The sequence below is a fragment of the Musa acuminata genome, chromosome BXJ3-8, assembly GCF_036884655.1.
Source record: "Musa acuminata AAA Group cultivar baxijiao chromosome BXJ3-8, Cavendish_Baxijiao_AAA, whole genome shotgun sequence".
Lineage (NCBI taxonomy): Eukaryota > Viridiplantae > Streptophyta > Magnoliopsida > Zingiberales > Musaceae > Musa > Musa acuminata.
This window is the reverse complement of record NC_088356.1, coordinates 48,387,507-48,412,847: the sequence shown is the minus strand read 5'-3', so window position 1 is coordinate 48,412,847 and position 25,341 is coordinate 48,387,507. Positions and strand designations below refer to the sequence as shown.

General features: G+C 37.7%; 4 protein-coding genes across 5 annotated transcripts; 2 read left to right on the top strand and 2 right to left on the bottom strand.

The window, feature by feature from the left end:
* Nucleotides 1-863: 863 nt before the first annotated feature.
* Nucleotides 864-4,519, bottom strand: LOC135645207 (V-type proton ATPase subunit c1). The gene is made up of 3 exons (XM_065163374.1): nucleotides 4,361-4,519; nucleotides 3,995-4,280; nucleotides 864-1,169 (listed from the first exon to the last, which is right to left on the bottom strand). Exons 1-3 carry the CDS (start codon nucleotides 4,434-4,436, stop codon nucleotides 1,037-1,039), a joined length of 495 nt encoding a protein of 164 aa, XP_065019446.1. The 5' UTR covers nucleotides 4,437-4,519; the 3' UTR covers nucleotides 864-1,036.
* A 7,865-nt stretch (nucleotides 4,520-12,384) lies between these two features.
* On the top strand, nucleotides 12,385-14,347 carry LOC135644993 (phospholipase A1-Igamma2, chloroplastic-like). The gene is made up of 2 exons (XM_065163008.1): nucleotides 12,385-13,767; nucleotides 13,863-14,347. Exons 1-2 carry the CDS (start codon nucleotides 12,485-12,487, stop codon nucleotides 14,104-14,106), a joined length of 1,527 nt encoding a protein of 508 aa, XP_065019080.1. The 5' UTR covers nucleotides 12,385-12,484; the 3' UTR covers nucleotides 14,107-14,347.
* Nucleotides 14,348-14,745: 398 nt separating this feature from the next.
* On the top strand, nucleotides 14,746-15,589 carry LOC135644994 (uncharacterized). Its single transcript, XM_065163011.1, has one exon. The coding sequence runs from the start codon at nucleotides 14,926-14,928 to the stop codon at nucleotides 15,286-15,288; it is 363 nt and encodes a 120-aa protein (XP_065019083.1). The 5' UTR covers nucleotides 14,746-14,925; the 3' UTR covers nucleotides 15,289-15,589.
* Nucleotides 15,590-16,241: 652 nt separating this feature from the next.
* LOC135586586 (F-actin-capping protein subunit alpha-like) lies at nucleotides 16,242-24,948 on the bottom strand. Of its 2 annotated transcripts, none has more exons than XM_065163010.1 (11): nucleotides 24,808-24,948; nucleotides 24,605-24,720; nucleotides 22,856-22,945; nucleotides 21,433-21,497; nucleotides 20,518-20,679; nucleotides 19,518-19,596; nucleotides 19,331-19,408; nucleotides 18,144-18,218; nucleotides 18,030-18,065; nucleotides 16,839-16,948; nucleotides 16,242-16,741 (listed from the first exon to the last, which is right to left on the bottom strand). In XM_065163010.1, exons 1-10 carry the CDS (start codon nucleotides 24,926-24,928, stop codon nucleotides 16,841-16,843), a joined length of 930 nt encoding a protein of 309 aa, XP_065019082.1. In that variant the 5' UTR covers nucleotides 24,929-24,948; the 3' UTR covers nucleotides 16,242-16,741; nucleotides 16,839-16,840. The 2 variants fall into 2 exon arrangements, with proteins under 2 accessions (XP_065019082.1, XP_065019081.1); XM_065163009.1 differs by having other exon boundaries at nucleotides 16,242-16,733.
* Nucleotides 24,949-25,341: the final 393 nt, after the last annotated feature.

The window sequence follows — 25,341 nt, the reverse complement described above, 5'->3', positions numbered from 1 at the left end:
CAGAAACAATGCTACGAAAGGCCAGCGATGAAAGATCATTACTTCAAAATGACCCCCTTTTTTTTCACTTTTTTTTATTAGTATTTTTTTTCTTTGTTCTCGTAAAGCATGCTTTATATCCTAGAAGATAAAATTGCTCTTGGCCTTAAGCCTTCTGGGTCGTCTATCTACGTACCATCTTGGTCTGTATGCTCCCGTTATTGTTCTTTCTTGTTTGTCCTCAGCATGATTTTTAATTTTGCACCCTAGTTTTCATTATCGTCCCTCGCTTGTCATCATCCTCACTGAGACACTCTTAACTCTGTACCCATCGAGAGCTAGAATGCATATGCGAGAATGATTCTGCAGGACAAAGGTGTGCAAGCGAGATCAATAACAAGGGATGACAAGAAAGAGGTGGGGCGGAGACCAAGGCCAATTTCACCTTGTAGAGTCAATGGATGTTCTCTGGGAATAAATAGAAAAGAGAATGCTAATAAAAAAAGAGGATGCTGATAAAAAAAAAAAAGAATGAATAGAAAAAGGGTGCTAATAAAAAAAAGAATAAATAGAAAAGAGGATGCTAATTAAAAAAAAAAAAGGGTTTTGGCTGCATGTTGCCACCTTCATAGAGCAGAGCTAGCTAGTCTTGCAGTAATGGATGACATGGCACAGGTTATACTTTCTAATAATATGTGCCCTCTTCCCCACAGACTCGACATAGGTGGCTGACAGGCGAGGTCGCCACCCACGTGCCAGGTCTGTGGGAGGAGGCTAACATCCTCTTACAATGTGTTCTTGATGGAATCTTAGAAACTGTAGCTTAAATCTCTGTGACTATTATTACAGATGGAAGATTAACTTCAACTTTATGACAGGTTAGCTTAAGAGTTAAGATAGGGGTGCTAATTATTTGTCAGACATAATCGTCAACAGTTCGATACATTTTGGATACCATAACACGAAAGAATCTTTAGTGAAAAAGTACAGAGGAAACATAGAATCGATGTTTGATATAAATAGAAAATGAGCATGTAACACATACAACTTTTGTTTCTCACTCGGCTCGAGATTGGCCAGCACGAGAGGAGAGGATGATGCCGACGATAAGGCCATATAGCGCAAGGGCTTCGGCAAAAATGAGGATGAGGATCATGCCTACAAATAGCTTTGGCTGCTGAGCGTTGGCCCTGAAACAAAGAAAACGCCACTTATCATCAAACAATGAAGTTCAAAATTAATCGACTGCATAGATTATTAAATATACAGCACGCTAGAAACTGATTTAGATTGCATCAACAGAATTTTGAACATGCTTCAGGAAAAACACAATTAAAGTAACCAACTAAATGAAAAAAAAGGGAAAAGAACAAAGAAATGGTTGTAAGATTGCAATACTATTTGCACATCTTCTTTTTTGTTATTTACAACCCCATGTTAAGAATTTTGAACATTCCTTAGTTATTCCTTTGTCAAATAGACATATATACCCTCAATTTATAATTTAAATTCTAATAAAATCTGTTTACTTCTTACTCACAATCTCTTTTTGCCTCCCTTTTTTTTTTCCTTTCTCTTAATCGTTGGAAATGACATAAGATGATGAAAAAAAAAGGCAAATGATGAAATGCACAAACTAAAGATCAAAGAGGAGGAGGTGAGAAATAGTTTTTGACGTTTATTATACTGATTTAATGTTATGTACATTCTATAATAGCTCAAAAGATAGAATCTTCTAGGTTAGTTACATTAACTCAGAAGATGTCATGTTCCGAGCCTTTGGAAATTGTTCAATAGGGTGCACGGGCGATGGGGAGAGCTAGCGACAGTAGAGAGTACAACAAATCGGGGCTGTGGGGAAGGAAGAAAAGAAAAAAAAAATGGTAAAAGCAAAATTATAGGGGTTATGAATAATAAATTATTATTTTATTAATTTCTTAAAAGATTGAAAATCATAAGAAGGAGGCTATAAATAGTAAGGTCCTTAAAATATCATGTAGAATACAATTAAGCAACGAATGAAATCTAAATTACCATAGATCGAGAATATGATGTGAAACTTTCTGAAATATAATATTTTGATCGTCATGATGTTCCACACGTAGATCTACATAGGAAGAAGTTGGGTTCTTCTTTTCTCTTGCTACTTTTCTCAGGACATTGATGTAGTAGGGATCCATCAGGGAGGTGAGACAAAATATCTCAAATGATATTATGAGATTCCTAGGGTCCTATCATTATATAAGCGAGAGTACAAGGCCTAGAAAACGATAATTAAGAGAGTCTCTCCCATCAAGATTATCTTCTAAGATTTCTTAAGATATAAGCTTCTTTTCCATTAGTCAATAACTTTAATCAAAATCCAGTTAGATCTATAAAATCTAATAATAGTCTCTCGAGCAAAATCACAACCATATGTTGGAGCATAGGTCAACTCTAAAGAAGATACTGATAGTAAATTACCACCCACTTCATCCACAATATCAGATATCTAAGTCATAACCACTTGTCTAAGATACCTGAAGAGCATATTGGGAGGAGAATACATTTCCTGCTGTCATCATACCGAGGAAAGTTGTCTTCGACACTTCAGTTAAGGTTAACTCAGAGTACAATCTGTTTCAAATACCTGTTCAGAGGCAGTAGTGACATAACAGCAAATCACATTGGCAAGGGAATGAGCCACTGGTTTCTGATGAGGTGAGTCTGACAAAGATGAACCATCTTCTCCTTATTGGATTGCAAAGGAGAAAAAGAAAAAAGCTTATGAGTCAACAAAATCAATCAAGTTGTGCCAATCCATCCAATTTTCGACCAATTCTGGTTGAGTCAAATTGATTTTGGATGGTTTCTCACAATAAGACAAGAAATCAGTTAAAATCAATTGGACCCCAGCCAATCCTAACGAACGGTATCCTTATCATAATCAGCTCCTCAATTTTTGTTTCACTACCCTCCTGGCCCCTACTTACCTATTATATGATAGTTCTCTGCTAACATCACTCTGTGTACCTCACTCATTTCCACCTTTACGATAACATCATTTCGATGAAATTTAGTGCTTGAGTAGTGCTCAATGTGGTGCAGTTCTGGAGAAAAATAATGAAAGTGATACATATCATGAGGATCAAATGCATTGGCCAAGGATCATATGAACCAATCAGACACTTAATCTAAAGCCAGGAAATGATAGCGAGCTGCTCGCACAAAAGAGAATCAATCTTCCAATAGAATCATGGCTTGAAAACTAAAGCTCGTGGACATATTCAATTGAACAGCAGAAACCTAAAGGAGCTTATGGAACGCAAGACAAAAGATCACTCATTTACCTACATTGACACATACACTTACACATGAGGGTAGATAAATGACTATATAATTAAAGCTCAAGGACCTATCTAATTCAACAGAAGAAATCAGCAAAATAGCAAATGACCGTACGTTCGAAACAGAAACTATAGCATTGTAAAGGTTATGTCTATGCAAAAATGAAAGTGATGATGACAACAATATGAGTGCATCTTGCATAGAAAATGCCATTTAAGAATCAAAATTAGCAAATGACCATAGTGGCCATAGAACAGATGAAACAGCCTGCTAACTTTAGAACAATTTAGAATACTCATGCTCCTAATTATGGCCTTCCCTGATTTCAGTGGGCACTACGTATCATGAAATAATTATATAGGTCAGCTAATATGTCTAAAGCGTAGATCAAATAAGATCAGATTTGTAGACTACTACGATCCACCTAAAACCAAAAGAAGCAAATCATATTTGTAGACTACTACAATCCAAAAGATCAGATTTGTAGACTCCTACAATCCACCTAAATCAGACGAAGCTATTCACCAAATGTACGGTATTTGTTCTCGTATGCCTCCATATATCAACGCATTGCACAAGCACCCTTGAAGACAAATTACCAACAAGTGCTATGATCCAAAGAATCCACGAAAACGACAAAAAAATTAAAATGTAGGAATTCCGAGAAGCAGCAGAAAAAGATCTATACCGGACTCCGGCATCACCGACGATCCCGATAGCCATGCCGGCGGACAAGCCCGCGAGGCCACAAGCCAGGCCGGACGATAGATGCGCATACCCATCGAAGAGGTAATACGACTTGGCCTTGGGGTTGATCCCGGTGCTTATGATCACAGCAATGATCAATCCGTAGATCCCGAGCACTCCAGCCATCACCACGGGCACGATCGACTTCATCACGAGCTCCGGCCGCATAACCCCCATCGACGCCACACCGACCCCGCTCTTGGCCGTCCCGTACGCAGCTCCCATGCCTAAAAAGACCGAAGGACTTCGTCAAAACCACAAACTCCATACCTAGATCGACGAAAAGATGAACGGGGAGAGGGATTACAGGAGAAGACGAGCGCGGCCGCGGCGCCGAGGAAGCCGAAGAAGGGGGCGGTCTCGTCTCCGCTGAAGGTAGACATCTCGCCGTCGACGAGATCGATCGATGCGATGCTACCGGTCCGTACACAAACCGTAGCTTTTTGATCTCGATGGCTTCCTATTTCGCCTTTTATTTTAGTCCGCCACAAGAAAAAGATGAATCGGATGGCTTGCGGACACTGGTGCAATATTACTGCAAAGCCCTTAAACTTTGTCGTAATTACGAGTATAGACACGACAACTGCCTAACGAGGGATGAGATGGCGAGGGCGTTTCCGTCTTTTGAGTGCTTTGTGTCGAATGGGATCAATGAAATGACCAAATTGCTTTGACTTAATTTTTTTCGTTTATATATTACAAAAAACGAATGGAAATATGATTAAATCCTTTGATGAAGGAATGAATCTAAAACGAGTTGTCACGATAACTAATAGTATGAAATTGATCTTTTATGTCACTATTAGTGAAAAAAAGTATCGTGATTGATGAGTCAGCACGGTTAGGTTCGCAGGTCGACGTCGGGAGCTTTTTACGGAGTGAGTAGGATGATAAGGTAGTTGCACCATCGGGAAGGAATATTGGTCGGCGTTGGTCGAGATCCGGGCCGTCTCGTTGCTCTCCCTTGTGTGATGAAAGGTATCTCTTGGGTCGAGACGCTCACCGCTCGGGGGTGTCCGCCTTCCTACAAAATGGTCTTCGTCGGGTGTTTTCCGACTTTGGCTCCTCCAACGAGCAAGTCAGTGGAGTATTTTTATATCGAGTTCTTGTCTTCCCCCTAACCGGACGTCGGCCAGAGGTTTATATACTATTGTGCGAGGATTGGTTACGCCTCAGTTTGGTGTGACTGCTGACCTTTGTGGGATGGGATGGCTTTTATGACGAGCTGACGTCTTGGGGGATGTTTGAGCGGCGTTAGACGGTACCACCTCGAGCCCTCAGGATAGTCGTGTCGCATAGTATCTCGATACGGAACCTGGCTTGACGTGTGTCACGGGTGACGTGCGGCGTCAGATTCTGACACTAGTTGGGATGTGGCGTGTGACGTCGGTGGTGACTCATTTGGAGACCAAAATATATGCCTTATCAGTCACATAATAATGTGGTTTCTATACTTATTTTTGTATTTATTTTTGTGTATCTGTATTATGCTCTTTTTCATTCATTATTTATTTAATTTGTATGTTGCCTTTTATATTATTTGGGTACGTGTGTAGGTTTTTTTTTTCTATTTTTTTTATAATTAAAGTCGTTTTATGTATTATGTTGTTTACTACCTATATTATCTTATTCTTTGCTATTATTTTTGTGTTAGAAGATAAAAAAAGAAAGAAGAAAAAATTTACCCTATTGATAGGATGAAAAAGAATATAATGAATCTCATAAATTGAGAAAAGGGGATATGAAGGGATATGAGATCCCTTTTATTATATTATAACTTTAAATTTAAGATGATTTAATAAAAATCATTAGAAACTAAGAAATCAAATTTGTTATAAATCGATGCCAACTATGCTCAGTGACAAAAATGGAAGACTGTGCTTCTCCTTCTTGGATCGAGAAGCCATGGTCTGAGGGGAAAGAAAGAAAAAAAATATGATTTATAATAAATAAGATACATTGTATCATGGAAGAACATCGTACATAACATAGCACCGACAACGAATAGGGGAAGATAGTCACTGCATAAAGAAGGTCACATTAAGAAGATTGATCTGAGTCAAAGTAAGAAAGACTATGAGCCCAAGTAGAAAGCTTTCAACGATGAAACATGATGGAAGATAGATCTAATTCACAACAATAATGTATAAATTAGATAAGTTGGGAAATTATAAAGATAGAAGATTCGATTATAGTACCAAAGAAAGAAAGTTATATATATATATATATATATATATATATATATATATATATATATATATATATATATATATATATATATATATATATATATATATATATATATATATATAATGTAATATATAATGCGAAAAAATTTTATGTCAAGATTAAATTCAAATAACGTTAGATCAGATTTATAAAAAAAATCTGTATGTGATCTACAAATGCATTATCCCTAGATTAAAAAACCATTGTCAAGGAGGACTAAACACATCTTCTTATATTAGAGATGTAGGTTAGAGAGAGAAACTATAATCTTATTTATAGACAAAGAGAGAATCTATGATAAATCATTAGGAGAGTTATTAATAGAGGATCAATATATGTCACCATAATCTAATTAATTATATTATATATCTTATTTGATTATAGTATAAAAGAAAGAAAGTTATATGAAGAAGATCAATCTTTGGTCAAAGTGAGAAAGACCAAAGATTAAATTATATATATATATATAATTATATAATTATATATATTATGTTATATATAATACGAAAAAAAATTTATGTCAAGATTAAATTCAAATAAGGTGATCTACAAAGCATTGTTCCTAGATTCAAAAACCATTGTCAAGAAGAATTAAACACATCTTCTTATATTAGAGAGGTCGAGAGAAAAACTATACTCTATTTACATTATGAGATGCATCGTTTAACCCCTAGATATGTTATTTATTTATAGATAAAAATATAGAATCTATGATAAATTATTAGGAGAATTATTAGCGTAGGGTCAAAGGACCATATAATCTAATAAGATCTAAACAGAAAGAGAGTCTTTGAGGACGACATAGACGAAGATGATCTCATCAAGCTTGTGAAGATAATATGAGCGTGTGAAGACAAAATACAACCTTTTTTCTTTTTTAGCTGCTGATGTGTTGATGATTCCTTGCAATCGATTCGAGTAAATGGTGACTGGTAATTTAGATGGTAAAGACGAATTCTTAAGCTTGACCATCAATTGAGAAACTTGTGAATCATGAATAATTCCTCATCAGTGTTATTTCTTTCAGAATCACGAAGATATAAAAGTTGCAGATCAGATTCCAACAATGTGATGCCGATAGAAAACAGCCGTGGCTGCAGGCAGTGTTGACTTGGGGCAACGATGAAGACAATGGCAAAGGGAATCCAACCCCACCACCTTTCTCATTTTCTTCACAAGTTGAGGAGGGAGGGAGGGAGAGTGACGCAGTGAGAATGAGCTCTAACAGGCAGTCTTGTCGCCGGCAACAACTCACACAAGCTGTTGCCATGGCTAAGAGTTTGCGTCGGCAGCCTCACCAGGCATGTGCATGTGCACGTACATGTGCGGTCCCCATGGACGACCTCATGCTCTGCGCAATTATCCTGTCGAATTGGGTCATGCTTATCTCGTGGGATGTTCACCAGCGGAAAGCATCCGAACACTATGCATCTGTATCTATCTACAAGTTGTTAGAAGTGAAATTATCATTCCATACGACGGTAAGAACATAGAAAAAATATCAGTCAGGAAATTATCATTCGATTCGATGTATAGTATTCATGTGATGATGTTCGAGTTGAAAAAGATAAAAGATATAATTTACTTATCTATTCATGTGGCAAGGGGCAGATGATTTTTTTTCCTTTTTTTCTCTCCTGTACTGTACGAATAAAAGATACAGATAAGATTGTTAGAAACAGTTAGATATTATCGTCACATAAAGTATTTATGAAATATTTTACCTCTTTACTATCAGATATAAAAAGCTCATATTCAACATAATAAAAAGAAATCATCTTTTAAACACTCATGTATACACTCACTTATCTCATGTTACTAAGATTAAATCAAAAGATCTTTTCTAACCTTGATCTTGGTAATGTGTCTTGAACAATCCTTCGCACCTTATTGGATTGATCACGATGATATTTTTTTTTTGTAACATGAAAAACATTTGAGATCTCGAATAAAGTGGAGCCACCTTAGAAAAAGACCATAATAATTGAACAATCCTTATTGGACACAATGTACCTTGAACAATCTTACACACATGGGTTCGCACCTTATGGGATTGATCACGACATCGATGATATTTTTTTTGTAACATGAAAAAAACATGAGATCTCGAATAAAATGGAGACACCTTAGAAAAAAGACCCTAATATGATATATTATTAATTTGGATCATAACCTAATAATTGAACAATCCTTATTGGACACAATGTACCTTGAACAATCCTACACACACGAGTTTGCACTGTATTGGATTGATCACGACATCGATGATATTTTTTTTGTAACATGAAAAAAATATGAAATCTCGAATAAAGTGGACACACCTTAGAAAAAGATCCTAATATGACATATTATTAATTTGGATCATAACCTAATAATTGAATAAACCTTATTTGACACAATCTACCTCGAACAAGCCTACACACACGAGTTCGCACCTTATTGGATTGATCACGACATCGATGATATTTTTTTTGTAACATGAAAAAAATATGAGATCTCGAATAAAATGGAGACACCTTAGAAAAAGTCCCTAATATGACATATTATTAATTTGGATCATAACCTAATAATTGAACAATCCTTATTGGACACAATATACCTTGAACAATCCTACACACACGAGTTCGCACCTTATCGGATTGATCACGATATCGATGATATTTTTTTTTATAATATTAAAAAAACATGAGATCTTGAATAAAGTGAAGACACCTTAGAAAAAGACCTTAATATGATATATTATTAATTTGGACCATAACCTAATAATTGAACAATCCTTATTGGACACAGTGTACCTTGAACAATCTTACACACACGAGTTTACACCTTATTGGATTGATCACGACATCGATGATATTTTTTTTGTAACATGAAAAACATTTGAGATCTCGAATAAAATTGAGACACCTTAGAAAAAGACCCTAATAATTGAACAATCCTTATTGGACACAATGTACCTTGAACAAGCCTACACACGAGTTTGCACCTTATTGTATTGATCACGACATCGATGATATTTTTTTTGTAACATGAAAAAAAAAAAAGAGATCTCGAATAAAGTGGAGACACCTTAGAAAAAGACCATAATATGATATATTATTAATTTGGACCATAACCTAATAATTGAACAATCCTTATTGGACACAATGTACCTTGAACAATCCTACACACACGAGTTCGCACCTTATGGGATTGATCACGACATCGATGATTTTTTTTTTGTAACATGAAAAAAACATGAGATCTCGAATAAGGTGGAGACACCTTAGAAAAAGACCATGATATGACATATTATTAATTTGGATCATAACTTAATAATTGAACAATCCTTATTGGACACAATGTACCTTGAACAATCTTACACACATGAGTTCGCACCTTATTGGATTGATCACGACATCGATGATATTTTTTTTGTAACATGAAAAAAACATGAGATCTCGAATAAAGTGGAGACACCTTAGAAAAAGACCCTAATATGACATATTATTAATTTGGATCATAACCTAATAATTGAACAATCCTTATTAGACACAATATACCTTGAACAAGTCTACACACACGAGTTTGCTCCGTATTGGATTGATCACGACATCGATGATATTTTTTTTGTAACATGAAAAAAACATGAGATCTCGAACAAAGTGGACACACCTTAGAAAAAGACCCTAATATGACATATTATTAATTTGGATCATAACCTAATAATTGAATAAATCTTATTGGACACAATGTACCTCAAACAAGCCTACACACACGAGTTCGCACCTTATTGGATTAATCACGACATTGATGATATTTTTTTTGTAACATGAAAAAAACATAAGATCCGGAATAAAGTGGAGACATCTTAGAAAAAGACCCTAATATGACATATTATTAATTTGGATCATAACCTAATAATTGAACAATCCTTATTGGACACAATGTACCTTGAACAATCCTACACACACGAGTTCGCACCTTATGGGATTGATCACGACATCGATGATATTTTTTTTATAACATGAAAAAAATATGAGATCTCGAATAAAGTGGAGACATATTAGAAAAAGACCCTAATATGATATATTATTAATTTGGACCATAACCTAATAATTGAACAATCATTATCGGACACGATGTACCTTGAACAATACCGGATTGATCACGACATCGATGATATTTTTTTTGTAACATGAAAAAAATATGAGATCTCGAATAAAGAAAGTGGAGACACATTAGAAAAAGACCCTACACACATTTTTAATTTGGATTATAACCTAATAATTGAACGATTTGTACTGGTTTGTACACAATGTTGTCAGCAAAAAACATCAACACAATGTTGTCAGCAACAAACATCAGAGTCATTAGATTATGATGACTGCTATTTCAAAATTCTGCTCAAAATTGACAAAAGACAAACAATTATCTTCATATTTCTTATCTTCAATTTTCTCCGATCTTTCAAGGATTTTGCCGACTCTTGCAACGTCGGTGACCATTGAAGTATTATGATGTGACATGAATTTTATGCATTAAAGTTACAAATAAAATATTTATATTCGTACCACATGTGTATCATGCGTTTGATAATATATTTTAAATATGTAGGTCAAATATAAACTGGATGCTACATTAGAAATATTTAAATGTTGACGTTACTTCGAGATAGTATTAATATTTCAGCATTAGTATATGTTAATATATTTTTTTAACATTAGTATAAATTTTGAAAGTGTCTTGTGATTTTATTTAAATTTATAAGATTGTCAAAATGATTTAGCGAGAAATCAATATGATTTATATTTAAGAATTGTTTTTATATTTATTTATATGATTATATTTTTTTATTTATTATATATTTGGGCCATTGAAATTTTTTATAGGATTATATACATTCATTTTTTATTTTTATTTATATAATAAAAAATGTATTTATTTTTAAATAAATATTAAAAATATTAAAAGATAACTATATAATAAAATATTTAATAGACTTTTGAAATATAATTTTACTAAATAACACTTACTTATAAATACTAAAAGCATTCCACAATTATATATTCACTCAAACTTCTTTCTCCAATTACATATAAAAAAATATTTTACAATTGTACATCTGAGATTTGTTTTACTTATTTGCCAACAAAAATAATTTTATATTTTTATATTCTTTGGAGGGTTTGTTTTTTAGTAATATTTTTTTGAAAGATCTTTTGGGGGTAAGAAATAAAATAATCTTATTTATTAAAAAAATGGACATTGCCATCTCTTTGATAATGCTATCACCATTAATTATTCTAGTCATTATCAACGTTTCTGTTATTATCGTCACCATTGTTGGCATCACTCTCAGACCTGCATTAATCTATTCTTAATATATATATATATATATACATATATATATATTTATATGAATGATAAAAATGAAATCAATAGTGAGATTTCTATCTCGTCACTATCATTGTATGTTATGTGGATAAATGATGACCTGTTGTTGTGACCTATAGTTTAATCATCCATCTAATTTTATAGTTGATCGATCGTCCGATAAGATTATGATCGATGACATGAATAATAATAAAAATTAGGAAAAAAAAGGTACATTTATATAAATCCAAGGGATTGTTTCCATTCCATGAATGAGATTAACATGTCTCATGATACCGAGAGCAATAATTGAACTGACAAGTGAAACATCATCTTCAATCACCCGTAGATGTTGAGGCAAAAGCACTAAGTTGGGACAGAAGGAAGGCAAAATGCTCCACCGAGAAACGTCGATCGAGACCAAGCGACTCTCGCGTATCACGTGTAACCATTGCTGGATGTAACGACTCAAGTCGCGAGCGATACGGTACAATCGCGCTTCCGTCCGATCGACGTGACAGGTGGAGAGGTGCCGCGTCATCCCTTCTCATCCATTTTGTGTCCGACTTGTGCTCTTCTCGTCCGTTTTCGGTAACCGAGTAATAAAAATCTGGCATCCATTATTGGTACGTCGACGCGAAGTGTGTCCCGCCTTAAGACGCGATGCACGAGCGTAGCTCGTACTACTTGCGTATTTCTACTTCTCACCGTACCTCCTGCCTGTATAAATCCATCCCCATGCCCGACATATAGTGCCCAACACAATCATACGCAGCGCTTCCACTGTAACGCCATCACCTTCCCTTCTATAGCCCGCCCTCAGAGCCCCTCGAAGCCGTCGCCTCCGATGGCGATTTCCCAGTCTTCACTCCCTGTCTGGTTCCCTGGCGTCTTTCACAGCTCCCCTTCTCAGCCCGGTCCACCTCTCCCGTCCCTCTCCCTCGTTAAGCCGTCTCCGGTGCCGGTGCTGCGCACCCACAACCGGGGAGTGAGAATTCAGCCACCAAGGGCGGCCAGGGAAGATTCCATGTCCGCGATCATCTCCGACCTCGAGCTCCAGAAGACAGCAGAGCAAGTGGATACCCGCCAGCCGCAGGACGGTCTAGCCAGCCGGTGGCGCGTGATCCACGGCCGCGACGACTGGGCTGGCCTGCTGGACCCGATCGACCCCCTCCTTCGTACGGAGCTCATCCGCTACGGCGAGTTCGTGCAGGCCTGCTACGACTCGTTCGACTATGACAAGTTCTCCCGCTACTGCGGCAGCTGCAAGTACAGCCGCCGCCAGTTCTTCTACGGCCTGGGCATGGAAAGCGCCGGCTACGACGTTACCAGGTACCTCTACGCCACCTCCAACGTCAAGGTGCCCAAGTTCTTTGCCAAGTCCGTCATGGGCTCCCGGACGTGGAGCGAGCGCGCCAACTGGATCGGCTACGTCTCGGTGTCCAACGACGAGACCACCGCCCGGCTGGGGCGCCGCGACATCCTGATCGCGTGGAGGGGGACGGTGACGCGGCTGGAGTGGATCCACGACTTCATGGCCAAGATGCAGCCGGTGAGATCTGCGGGGATCCCCTGCCCGGACACCCGGGTCAAGGTGGAGACCGGCTTCGTTGACTTGTACATCGAGAAGGACTCGACGTGCCGGTTCTGCAAGTACTCCGCTAGGGAGCAAGTGCTGACCGAGGTGAGGAAGCTGGTGGCCCAGTACACCGAGGCCGGGGAGGAGGTGAGCATAACGGTGGCGGGGCACAGCCTCGGCAGCGCGCTGGCGACGCTGAACGCGTACGACATCGCGGAGATGGAGCTCATCAAGGGAGCCGACGGGAAGCAGGTGCCGATGGCGGTGTTCTCATACGGGGGGCCGAGGGTGGGCAACGAGCACTTCAAGGAGCGGTGCGACAAGCTGGGGCTGAAGGTGCTGCGGGTGGTGAACGTCCACGACAAGGTGCCCACGGTGCCGGGCGTGCTGATCAACGAGCACATGCCGGAGTTCATGCTGAGGGCGATGGACGGGTACGTTCACGTCGGGGTGGAGCTGCTTCTGGACCACAAGCACTCGCCCTTCCTCAAGGACTCCCTCGACCCCTCCAACTACCATAATTTGGAAGCCCATCTCCATCTCTTGGACGGGTACGATCCCTCATCGCTAGCGATCCCCCGCCCTGCTATTCTCCTGAATGCAAGAGTTGTGTCTTGGTCTAACACCTGCTGGTTTGGGCTCGCAGATTCCAGGGGAAGGGTCGGAAGTTTGCACCGACCACCGGGCGAGACCCGGCGCTGGTGAACAAGTCCTGCGATTTCCTACACGAGCATCTCATGGTGCCGCCCAACTGGAGGCAGGACGAGAACAAGGGCATGATGAGGTCTCAGGAAGGGCGATGGGCGCAGCCCGAGAGGCAAAAGATTGATGACCACCCGGAGGACATCCACCACCACTACCAGCAGCTTGGACTGGATCGATTTGAGTAGTACTACTACAAGCAGAAGCAGCAACAAGAAGAAGAAGATACAAGGATGACCTGCACGCACATGCTGATCGATGGATGACTTGGTGTGGGCCGTGTCATTCTCGATCGTATATACATGTGTTGAATTCCAACTAAATCGTAGTTTTAATTAATGCAAGATGCTGTGTCTAGGTGTATTAAGACGAGGACATGCAGCTGTAACGTCCGATAGTAGATGATTACGAGTCTTGGATTTGATTTCAGATACTGGTCTTGTGTCGCCATTGGCAAATTGGAAGCTGCATATTCTAAACCTCATACTCTCCCAACGATGCAATCGTATCATTTGCTCCGTACTTTGCATTATTATGGTCAACTCACTCGAGGAGAAAAGAAAGAGAACCGATTGGCCCCGTTACGCTGCGGCATTCCAGCGATTCTACCACGTGCCGGTTGCGTCAGTTGTAAATCCCCGTTCCTATCCTCACGTGATCCGAGTCGGTGGCGTCACGTGCCACCATGTGCCTCACCCTGTTTGAAACTTTCAACCCCTTTTTGTTTTCTGCTTTCCCAACTACCGATGCCCATATCATCACACAGCTTCCTCTTTCCCTCTTCCGAGTTAAAGAGGGCACATCTCTCATCTACCTCCCAAAGCTGGGCTCCACGGCCCACTTCCCATCATAAATGTGTCGCTTTGCGACTCTCTTTCTTTCTCTCTCTCGCTGAGACACGGGCAATCGCTTTCTTCTACCAACCTAAGGCGGTGAGGGGGCAGCGAGTCAGGAGCAGTGGTGCAGTGAGGTGAGGTGAAGAGAGGAAGGGGCGCAGAGGAGTACCGATGCTGGATCAGGAAGGGCAGGGAGCTCCGCCCCATGGGGTTCTGCTGGCGGTGGTGGTGGGGGTGGTGGTGGCGGCGCCGTTCCTCGTCGGTGGAGGCGGGGAGGCCATAACGGGGGCCATCTCCGACGTCCTCAGCCCGACGGGGCTTCTGCTGCTCCCGGTCGTCCTCGTGCTGGTGATTCGGTTCCTGTCGTCCGACCGCGGCGCCGTCCTCTCGGACATCTTCGCCGCCGGCTCCCCGGACTCCATCCACCGCGTCGGGGGCTCCCCCGTCGGCGTGGCGCTCCTGCTGCTGCTGATACTTTTCCTCCTCTACTACCGCTTCTCCATCTTCGGCGGGGAGGACGACTCCGACGAGTAGCAGCAGGGGACGGACCGTGCTAAAATTACCGTAGCACCCCTGGCTCTTCTTCCGGGATCAGAGTTATCATTTCGTGTTATTTGCATGAGTGTGTGATAAAATAGATAGATGTGTATTTATTTACTTACCTACCTGCTGCCTTCTTTTTGTTTGCTGGGATTCGGTGGGTTTCCTTGGTAACATCACAAGCAAGGCTGAGGCAGTTTCTTTACATTTGGTGTCATAAATAAATTGTTCACTATACTATCTATTAAATGATAGATGGATGATATAATAAATATGTTGTTGCACTATTGTTACAGACCTACCGTATTTTGTTCCCTAGATGATATAATTCTATTAAAAAAAAAACAATTCTGTTAAAAACAATGTTCTTTTGTCAAGTCATCTCATCATTTATGTTTTTAAGCCTAAAAAATGGATGCGAGGCATCACGCTTGTGTAGATCTCTTCTTGAAGATGCAGTAGAGCTGAGTGGGTCTTCTCACGGTGATCACTTCTTGTGCATCCTAATGCTAGTGAGCTGGAAAGCTAAATGTTTCCTTTTAAGACCTAATAAAAAAAGAGCGCTGACCACTGATGACATATATGACATGAACTTCACTAATGATAATACAACTCCAAAAATAAATGCATGTTTGGTGATAAGATGTTTGGTGATAAGATTCCGTCACTGGCAATTCAAACAACATGATTTTAGTTAGCTAAGAAATGAAAATAAGTGATGCTGCACCTGAACTAGAACGTATGGGCTATGATGTGTGAAAAGATTGTGAATTATACCCTTACCAAAGGTCATGAAGGAAATTGTAGTGACCACCAAGCAAAACAGCATTTGCAGAAAGAATTATCTCATGCAATGGGGACAACTGTTCTGCTATATCCATTACCAAGAGCACATCTAAGTTCAATCCCAAAGAGGCAACCCTGTCAGAATCCAATTTGACAGTGTGTGAAAGCATTGCATAAGAGATATCTACTTTTAAAGCAAGGTGCAACACAGGATGCCAATTGCTTGGATCATGTCATGAGTATAGTAAAAAAAGAAATGCCTGCAGTATAGCAGTTAATCGAGTTTAAGGCTATAGAGATTCCAGATTAGCATGCTGACATGGTTAAAATGAGTTTTGTAACATATGGTTCTCACGTCATACATCATACTACTAAAGGCTGTGTACAGCTGCTGCCCCGCAGTGCTTGTTCGGAGACGAGGTCATCCACGGTTCAGGTCTTTGCCCTACTGAATCAGTCAACAGTGAGCTTCTAAATAAGATCAGTGAACCACGTACAACAAATTGCAGAGGACATTATTTTCTTTTCAAACTCCGTGCAACAGACAAATAAATCAGAGAGTGCAAGTAGAATACAAAAGGTTGTACATATCTGTGAACGATGGGTATTTCTAGGTGTGAAGAGAGGCAAGTCTATCTTTACAACGATCGTTCCTGGAAAACTTGGAAAAATAATTAGAACTTCATGTCAGCAATAAAATGAACTCTGGAGTTTAAAATACAAACAAAAGATTTCCAATCTCATCAATGTCTTTTTACCTTCACTGTCCAATTTCAAGTTCCCTTGTTATGTCCCTTGTAAGGCTGAACTGCAAAGTACTGTGCCATGGGAAAAGCGTACGAGTAACTGGAAGTTTCCTTCTCAGATCCTGTATGAGGATAATATATACATATATAAAGATCATTAATGTTGGTAGATGAGAAAGTTTAAACACAGAGAAAATTTAGGATTACTACAGATGACGGAATTGGAGAAAATGGGATTTTGTTAGCACCAAAGATGAGAATTAAATAAGATGAGTAATGAATCAACATGAAATGAGTAATTATATCCCTTTTAACCCTGTGTATGTGAAATCATGTATAGCAAACAACTATCTTCACAGCGTAATGACCAAAGGAAAGACGTTTTATCACCATGATTGATTATCGAAGCCTTGCATGCTATTGTATTTTATATGGAGATCAATTGATTATCCCATGACAGCACTAACAATATAAAAGTTTCTTGAAAGTCTTGATCATCGTATTGTCTCCGAGCACCTCCTATGGCAACTACCCCCAGACAGTCCAACTAGCATATACTAAAACCACACATTAAATATAGAAACTTATGAGGCACCTCTAATATGCTTCAGCAAAAATATGAGAACTTTGATTTTAATATTTTAATATTCTAATTTAATAGTAAAAATATTATATATATATATATATATATATATATATATATATATATATATATATATGTGTGTGTGTGTGTGTGTGTGTGTGTGTGTGTGAATATGTATGCTTAATATATTTATATATTTATTTTCATAATATTATTTACAGAGAGAGTTACCGATTCAGTAATAGAAGAATTCCATCGACATACAACCATTTAAGTTTGATCTTCACCCTCTAAAGTATTCCCGTTCTCAAATCATGAGACTTCAAATATGTTATGTTGTCTAAAAAGTGGGTAAAAAGGAATAATGTTACAATTTTTTTATTATTTAAGTAAACAAAATGCAAAAGGTTCAAATTTGATGATTTTATTGTATGGGAACTTCATAAGGTATAGATCAATTTTATTGTTGTGGATAATCATAATTTGGAAGGTGATCTAATTTGCCTAATCTCATGTCAACATGATCATATATATACTGACAGACATCAAGTATGAATTTATGCAAGGATATGCATACGGAAAAATTCAAACAGAATCACGTTTTGAATGCCTGATGATACCTTGAAAGTGGTGTCAGGTAAATGCACATACGATGCCTGCATATGCCAAAAGTTAATGCTCTGTTTTCAGTTGACTGAATATAAGAAACAGTGAGATAGGACATAGGATAAAACCTCAAGAGATGCCATAAATTCAGTTTCATGGTGGCAAATAATGTTGGTTATTGAGGCAGCACAATCTTCAGGAGACTGAAAATGACAGTGATGGTGTGAGTAATACTGATGAAATTCATTAGCATACGAGAACATGATCTTCCAGCAAAGGCAACCTCAACTGAGAATATTAAGCGACAGATAGTGTTGCCTTAAGGAAAAAGGAGAATCATACTTGAATAGCTACTACTCAACACATCAATTATGTCAACAATGGCATCAAACAAAGATGCATATTACATGGATCTAATTATGCAATCTCCATCCATAGAGGATGCTAAGCAGCAAGGAATTTTTGGTCCAATACCAATTTCAGCAACCGATCAGACTGGCACAGTATTGGTATATGGAGTGTTAAGCAAACTGTACCACCGGATATCATTGAAAAAATAATAAAAAAATTAAATACTGATCTTGATCAGACCAATAGTTGAGACCTTGCTGAGCTTCATAGCCATCAGCCTTATGTTTCTACAATGATTTGATGTAATTGTGGTTCCATAAAGCTAAGGACCAGTGGGCTAATGGTGCTTGGTTAGTACCCTATCTGAAAAATGCATCTGAGCTAAAAAGACAGAGGGATAGAGCTGCATCATGAAAAATAAAAACTATTAGCCCCACACAAGGTTTGTGAATAGGTGATTGTCTAATAATAAGCAAGAAATATCCGTCTTTCTGCTAAACAAGATCTATTGAACTCATAATTCATTAGATACTTTTTATGAATGTCAAATATGTATCATAAGTAAATTGATCCCGGTTGTTCAATCATATAAGTATGTTAAGTGGAAGAACTGCCAGAAAATTTAGATCTATAAAATCAGCCAAGCAAAGGTTTGTCATTCTTTCGATATTTATGATTATGCTGACATATAATTACTAGTTGCATGCTAGGGCATTAAGTAGATATAGACCAAAAGATCAGGAGAAAGGAAATAACAAACAGAAAAAAGAACATATTGGGAAGTTTGATATGTAAAAGCATGCTAAGTGGAAGAAACACCAGAAAATATGGATCTGTAAAACCAGCCAACCAAAAGTTTGTCATTCTTAGTGCATTAAGTATAGGGCACGAAAGTTAAGCAACTAATTTTTTCAGATAAACTGTTCATTCTTAATCACCACAGTTAATTGTTTATTCATATCACCTGGAAGATGGTGGAGTCCTTGAATTCATTTTTAGCATCCAAGTGGACATTTCCTTCTTCAAAGTAATGGGATCCTACCTGACAGGGACATTGAGTGTCAAACATACTGCAAATTGAAACAATAGTAGCAATCATCAACAATTATTAAAACCTCAACTCAGTGTGGTGGTTGGGATGAATGACCTACTAGTATCTTTCCTTTTATTTCCACAAACTGCAGATCATCCTTGAAATCCACATTCCAAGTTGACTGCCATCTTCCATTGCTGAAAGTGCAACATGATAGAAATTATGGGTTGAAGTATCAAAGAATCTGGTGTCACACCACTAACACATTATGAGGAAGAGAAACCATATTCGTTCACTCGTTCATTCAATGATATCCTATGTTACAATCTCTTCCCCTTTTTAACATTCCCCTAGGTACAGAAAAATAAGAACAAAAATACAATCAAGAAAATTACATCAATAAATATCGGTCCTTATTACTTTCATTCTTTAGAAAATGAACAATTTTTAAGTTTGTTTTAATGGAAGATCTTCCTTCTTGATAAGATATTTGTTTGATGGACCTCCTTTTTGAAACTTCGTTATAAAATTATGAAAAATGAAAACAGATGCAGTTGTTGTCTTTAATGTATACAGAACTCTGTTAAGCTTCTTTCCAACTACCACTTGGCTCAGTGATAGCAGATACACACAGGATGCTTTGTGTTATGAGCCATATGAACAGAATCTTTGGTGACATGTGAATATAAAACACAGAAAAACTAGCATAACTAGGATTGTTTTATATGTAAGTTGTTCAGCAACAAATGTCTTTCAACTGAGTCAAACACCCTAGAGAGCAAACCAAAATGCAATCATCAGAAGATTGGATCTGCATTACGTAGTGGAACAAGCATGTAAGACAACATATTTACCACCACTTATGGCTTCATGGTCTGCAGATATCTAAGAATTTTTTGGTCAAGGGACTGATAAGGAATATCTTCATTTTCTTGATAGAACTAAACCATGTTTAACATGATTATCTACTGCACGTTCCTCACAGGAGTCACCAAATAAAAGAACATCATGTAACATAAAGAACAATAGTGAACAACTGGAAAAATTATGCCAGAAGATAACCAAAAAGATGACGAACTTCAGAATCCAACTAATTGAACTACTGAAGATTCACAAACCAGAAATTTTGTGGGCTATACTTAGTAGCAGAAATCACGATTACAAACTCAAAATCAGCTCCTGGTCCTTCTGCATCTTTTCCACTAATGCAGTAAACTGCACAGGTTCCCTTTGGATAAGTTTCTCCAACATATTTGCTGAGTTCATCAGCCAGGGTACTCCTGCATGGATACCAAGATATTATATAAAAATGATATACTTGAACTAAAAATATGTAGGTTTTAGGGAATTCACGAAATGGATGGAAATCTTAGGCTTTTTAGCAGGTATTTGTTTTATTGTTGACTTACATAAATTCTGCAGAATAGCAACATCGAACATGTTACCAAAAATGATTATCCACTAGAAAGCAAAAACCTACACTTATGATGAGTGTCCAAGTATTTGACCTAAATATTAATAAAAGAGTGTGAAAAACGCATTCATTGACAGTTGGAGAGCCAAATGAGTTTCTGACCTACATTACATGCTTGGAGCTGAAGTATAAATGGAGGATGTTATGAACTAGTTGATTAATTTGGATCACTGCCTCTGGTAGGATAGAGAACATGGGATGAAGCTCAGATGAAAAGCCAGGATAGACATACATGATGACTTCCTCCCAATAATTAAATGCAAATTACTGAGGCTCAGAGGCACAGATTTATCTTGACACATCTTATTTTGAGAAACAATAAACAAATTATTCACACAGCATACATGAAACATGTGGATAAAGAAACTTACAAAAACTTATATAATAACAGTATGCTTATGACCTTATTCCACAACCTCAACTTTTATTTGTCAAATAGACAAAAATTAGCAAAAAAAAGCAAATAAGGATGACCATCATGGTGCTATTGGAGCAAACAATGATTTGGACAGTTTTACACTGAAAAGTGAAGCTCATTCCTCAAAAGTCCACAACATACCGGAACTCCTCAATATATGGAGATGGGAGCTCCTCATCACTAGCAGGTCTTACATTTGTACATACCTAAAGAAATTCACAACAATGTAATCAGTTCAAAGATTAAAATTCTAAGATAGTCTACAACAATAATGATTGTGATAGAACTTGTTTAGTACTGTTATACAAGGCCAGTTACAAAACAAAATTACATTATCGAAGCTTGTTGCAAGAGGTCAATATGCAAAAAAAAAAAAATTGATGCATCAGATGAATAATATTCAATTTACTGATTGTACTGACAATTCAAGAATGAATATCCAAACCAGTAAACAGAACAAAAATTTTTACAGAAGACACTATAAATAACACTGGCAGCCTAGGTGGTGGATTTTAACAACACTAGGCCACATGACAACTATGTCAAATATTCAGGGAGAAACAATGAATGACAAATTGGAATTCACAAAAAAAACTAAAGAGTACTCAGCTCCATGCAGACTAAGGATATTACTTCAAAGAGAGGAGAAAAACAGTTGCATACTATCACCAAGAATGAGATCATGAAATTTAGTTATCATCCTAGATGCTTTACCAATTTTAACTTTTAGTTTGATAAAGACAAACTTACTATAGCATAAGACTGGCATTTTAATAGTTGAATTTAATGCCTTCCTAAGCTCATCAGATGTCAGTCATAAATAAATATACATGTTGAATCCCAAGAAAAAAACTACCAAAGAGAGAGGAAAAGAGTAACCACAAGGAAAAAAGGATTAAATAACAGGACCCTCTTCTGTTCATCAACCTTAAAGATTACAAGTTTATGTAAACTTGTATGAACATCAAACTTGTTTATGCAACATTGCTTGCTTTTGTTGCCACCAATTCCTAATAGTTTAATACATCAATCTTTACTCAGTTCACAATAACATTCTGAGCTAATTATATCACGATGGCTATTCTTCTATACAAGAGAAGGTTTATGTTTGGTTTGTATGCTTATCCTCTTCAACACTGTGATGTGAATGAACAAAGTTTCTCTGTGTGATCATGACTCATGATTATAACCTCTGGATATCTTTTGAAGTGAAGTTTGCTCAACCTTTTGTGGTCTCTTCACATCATTTTGTCCATGCTCCTATCTCTCTATGGACATATTTAACAATCTGCTAGTATATTTTAAAGTTGGATGTCTGATTTTTGACATAACAAACCATGTGCAGAAAGTGAGAATCAATGACTCCAACAGATAATCAGAACTTCTCACCGACTCAGGACAATAAAAACTTGTCTAGATCATACACATAAACTTATCAGATGGCAAATCACATATCCTAATGTTTCACAAAACCTGTAAAGCCACTTCAAGCTAAAACAAAAAAAGTAAATCTATCATTAACACTCGAAGTGAGCAGGAACAGATAGAAAATATATGAGATTACTTGTTTGACATGATCCACTGTAGCAACTTGAGCAGTCCTGGGATCAAAATAATTGTTTTTATCAAGTTCTCCATATGCCGTAATAAGTACCTAAATGTGAACAACAGAATTAATAGTCATAAATACAATTTTCAACAATCAAACACTCAAGCATATGAAGATATCACTTTTCTTTTTCCAAAACAGCAATTTCTTTCTCTACTTTTTCAGTCAGACATACTGCAATTTATCGTTAATAGATTATAGACATATTGGAAGTACAATAATGTTTATTTTTTAAAGATTCTATAATTGATATTGTAGTGCCTCCACATTAACAATACTAAAACCAGCAATATGTCGTACTATGCTTTTATACATGGGCGGGCAATCATATGTGAAACTAAGATAACTTTTTACTATATGACCTCATTGACAGCTGTGCTTATGGTATCTAGGCTAGCATCCAGTTTATCCTCTATGCACCCCCAACAGAGAAAAGGAAAAGGTACAATGTGTGGATAAGTTCTAAATAGGAAACTGATAAAGCTTCTAATGTCTAAAGAGCTGAAATCCTTTCTTCTGGAGAATTAGCATTAGAAAACTATAATATAATGACCCCTAGAACAAAAGATCTATTTTGGGGGACATTAGTATCAGCTGAGGTAGTAGTATCAGTCCAACATATTATATTAGTAGATGCAACAATAACAACAACAATCTGTAAGGTCCCAACTGATAAGTTGGCTGCAGTCACATTTCCCTTTCCTTCTATATCTATCCTAGCATCCCCAAGCATTCACCTCAACATCCTAATCATGGTGACAAAATTTGTATATGTTCTAATAATTCAATTTTCTAACACACAAAGCATAGCTGGACTAGTACATATTTTGAGTGTATAGTTTTGATAATCATGAAAAGTCTAGTTTTGATAGACTAGGCCAAGTGTGGCAAGAACTTTTACCATGTCTTTAGCTTTTTAATTGCAATTTTTATATTATGTAGAATTAACCTCAATATCAACCATATGTATCCATGTGAAATTAAAAGTCGACTAAATAGTAGTTTGAGTATTCAGTTCATAGTCAACATTGTGCAGTAGGACACTTGATTTACATATAACACAATGTCATTGATTTAGTCATGCCTACATATTATTAATGTATGGACAAGGAGATTTTTCAGCATACAAAATGACAAAATTAACTTAATATTTTCAATTCTCCAACACTTCCTCATTTCATTTGCTTTAGTCACTACCACTCAGTGAAAGTCAGCTTGGTGGTTATACCGAGGATATACCCAGACATAGTGGCATAGCTAAATTCTTACAAGGAAGAAGATGTCCAATGGTCACACCATCACCGACCATGTGTGTACCGTCTCCACTAAAAAAAGTAGCTACCGGTGGTCACACCATCACCAATTATGTCCATTATGACAGCAAGACGTAACACCACTACAACCATGTCCGATGATCTAACTCATCTAAAGCTGCAGAAAGCAAGAAAAATTGCGCCCAAATTACAAGCATGCAATGGAGCCATCATGTGGACCAGCTACCTTTTATCTCTTTGGCTAGTTTTCTTCAACCCAAAGGATTTAGAGACAGCCCAGATTAAGAACCATTCTATCAATAGTATATCTTCAAACTAGCCACATCATAAAAAGAACAGAAGAAAACTGATCGACATGTTCAACTCATATAGAGACCAACGTACGATCGCGGTTTCAAGAAATCGATGCGAATTAACATAGGGGACTCACATCACCACTCCGATCAGGCATCTGGAGAGCAATCAAATGCGCCTTGTTGTAGACGGGGTAGGCCTCTGCTGCAGCCATCTCGTAGATTGCGTCATCCCCAAGGATCGATCGCACGTCTGCAAAGCACAAACGAGATCAAAGCCTTCTCACAACGGAGAACAGATGGGGGAAAATATAAGAGAAGGAAGAAAGAGGGGGAGCACCTTTGGCGACGTATTGGATCTCCCCGGCGGGGGCATTGGCGAGGAACCATTTGGCGATCTCCGCCTTCTGCCTGCCGCCGAGCTCCTCGGCTTCGTCGAGCTCGTCTCCTCCGTCCGCCATTGGAGGGGACACGACGGTTAGTTAACCAAATAATACTACCTAACATTTGGGGAACTGATCCCATATAAATATTGGTTGATGTGAAAGGCGGAGGAAAATAAAATTAAATTTAGTTTAATCGAATAACGCAAATGTAAATACCCAAAGGAATAATAGAATGGCAATAGATAAAAATACCCATAAATCTAATTAATTATCAAAATAATCATACGCAGCTAATGGATATCAAAACTTGATGTAAGAAGCTCAGATAACTTACAATGTCAAAGGAAAAAAGAATTGAGCTGATTGTAATCCCTATGTACGACATTTCTTATTTTTTATTGTGACCCGGTATCCTTCAAGAATTAGAAGAAAAAAAATACTGGTTTTCAAGAATTTTTTTTTTTATGAACCTCTTTAATCGACATGTT

Bases quoted from the DNA above. Each gene is read 5' to 3' on its own strand.
- LOC135645207 (XM_065163374.1), bottom strand. From the start codon at position 4,436: ATGTCTACCTTCAGCGGAGACGAGACCGCCCCCTTCTTCGGCTTCCTC. The intron at 4,281-4,360 runs GTAATCCCTCTC...CGGTCTTTTTAG, and splicing joins GGCCGCGCTCGTCTTCTCCT to GCATGGGAGCTGCGTACGGG. The intron at 1,170-3,994 runs GTATAGATCTTT...TCTTTGTTTCAG, and splicing joins GTCGGTGATGCCGGAGTCCG to GGCCAACGCTCAGCAGCCAA.
- LOC135644993 (XM_065163008.1), top strand. From the start codon at position 12,485: ATGGCGATTTCCCAGTCTTCACTCCCTGTCTGGTTCCCTGGCGTCTTT. The intron at 13,768-13,862 runs GTACGATCCCTC...TTGGGCTCGCAG, and splicing joins CATCTCCATCTCTTGGACGG to ATTCCAGGGGAAGGGTCGGA.
- LOC135586586 (XM_065163010.1), bottom strand. From the start codon at position 24,928: ATGGCGGACGGAGGAGACGAGCTCGACGAAGCCGAGGAGCTCGGCGGC. The intron at 20,680-21,432 runs GTATGTTGTGGA...GTATCCATGCAG, and splicing joins CCATATATTGAGGAGTTCCG to GAGTACCCTGGCTGATGAAC. The intron at 16,949-18,029 runs GTATCATCAGGC...ATCCTCATACAG, and splicing joins TACCTGACACCACTTTCAAG to GATCTGAGAAGGAAACTTCC.
- LOC135644994 (XM_065163011.1), top strand. From the start codon at position 14,926: ATGCTGGATCAGGAAGGGCAGGGAGCTCCGCCCCATGGGGTTCTGCTG.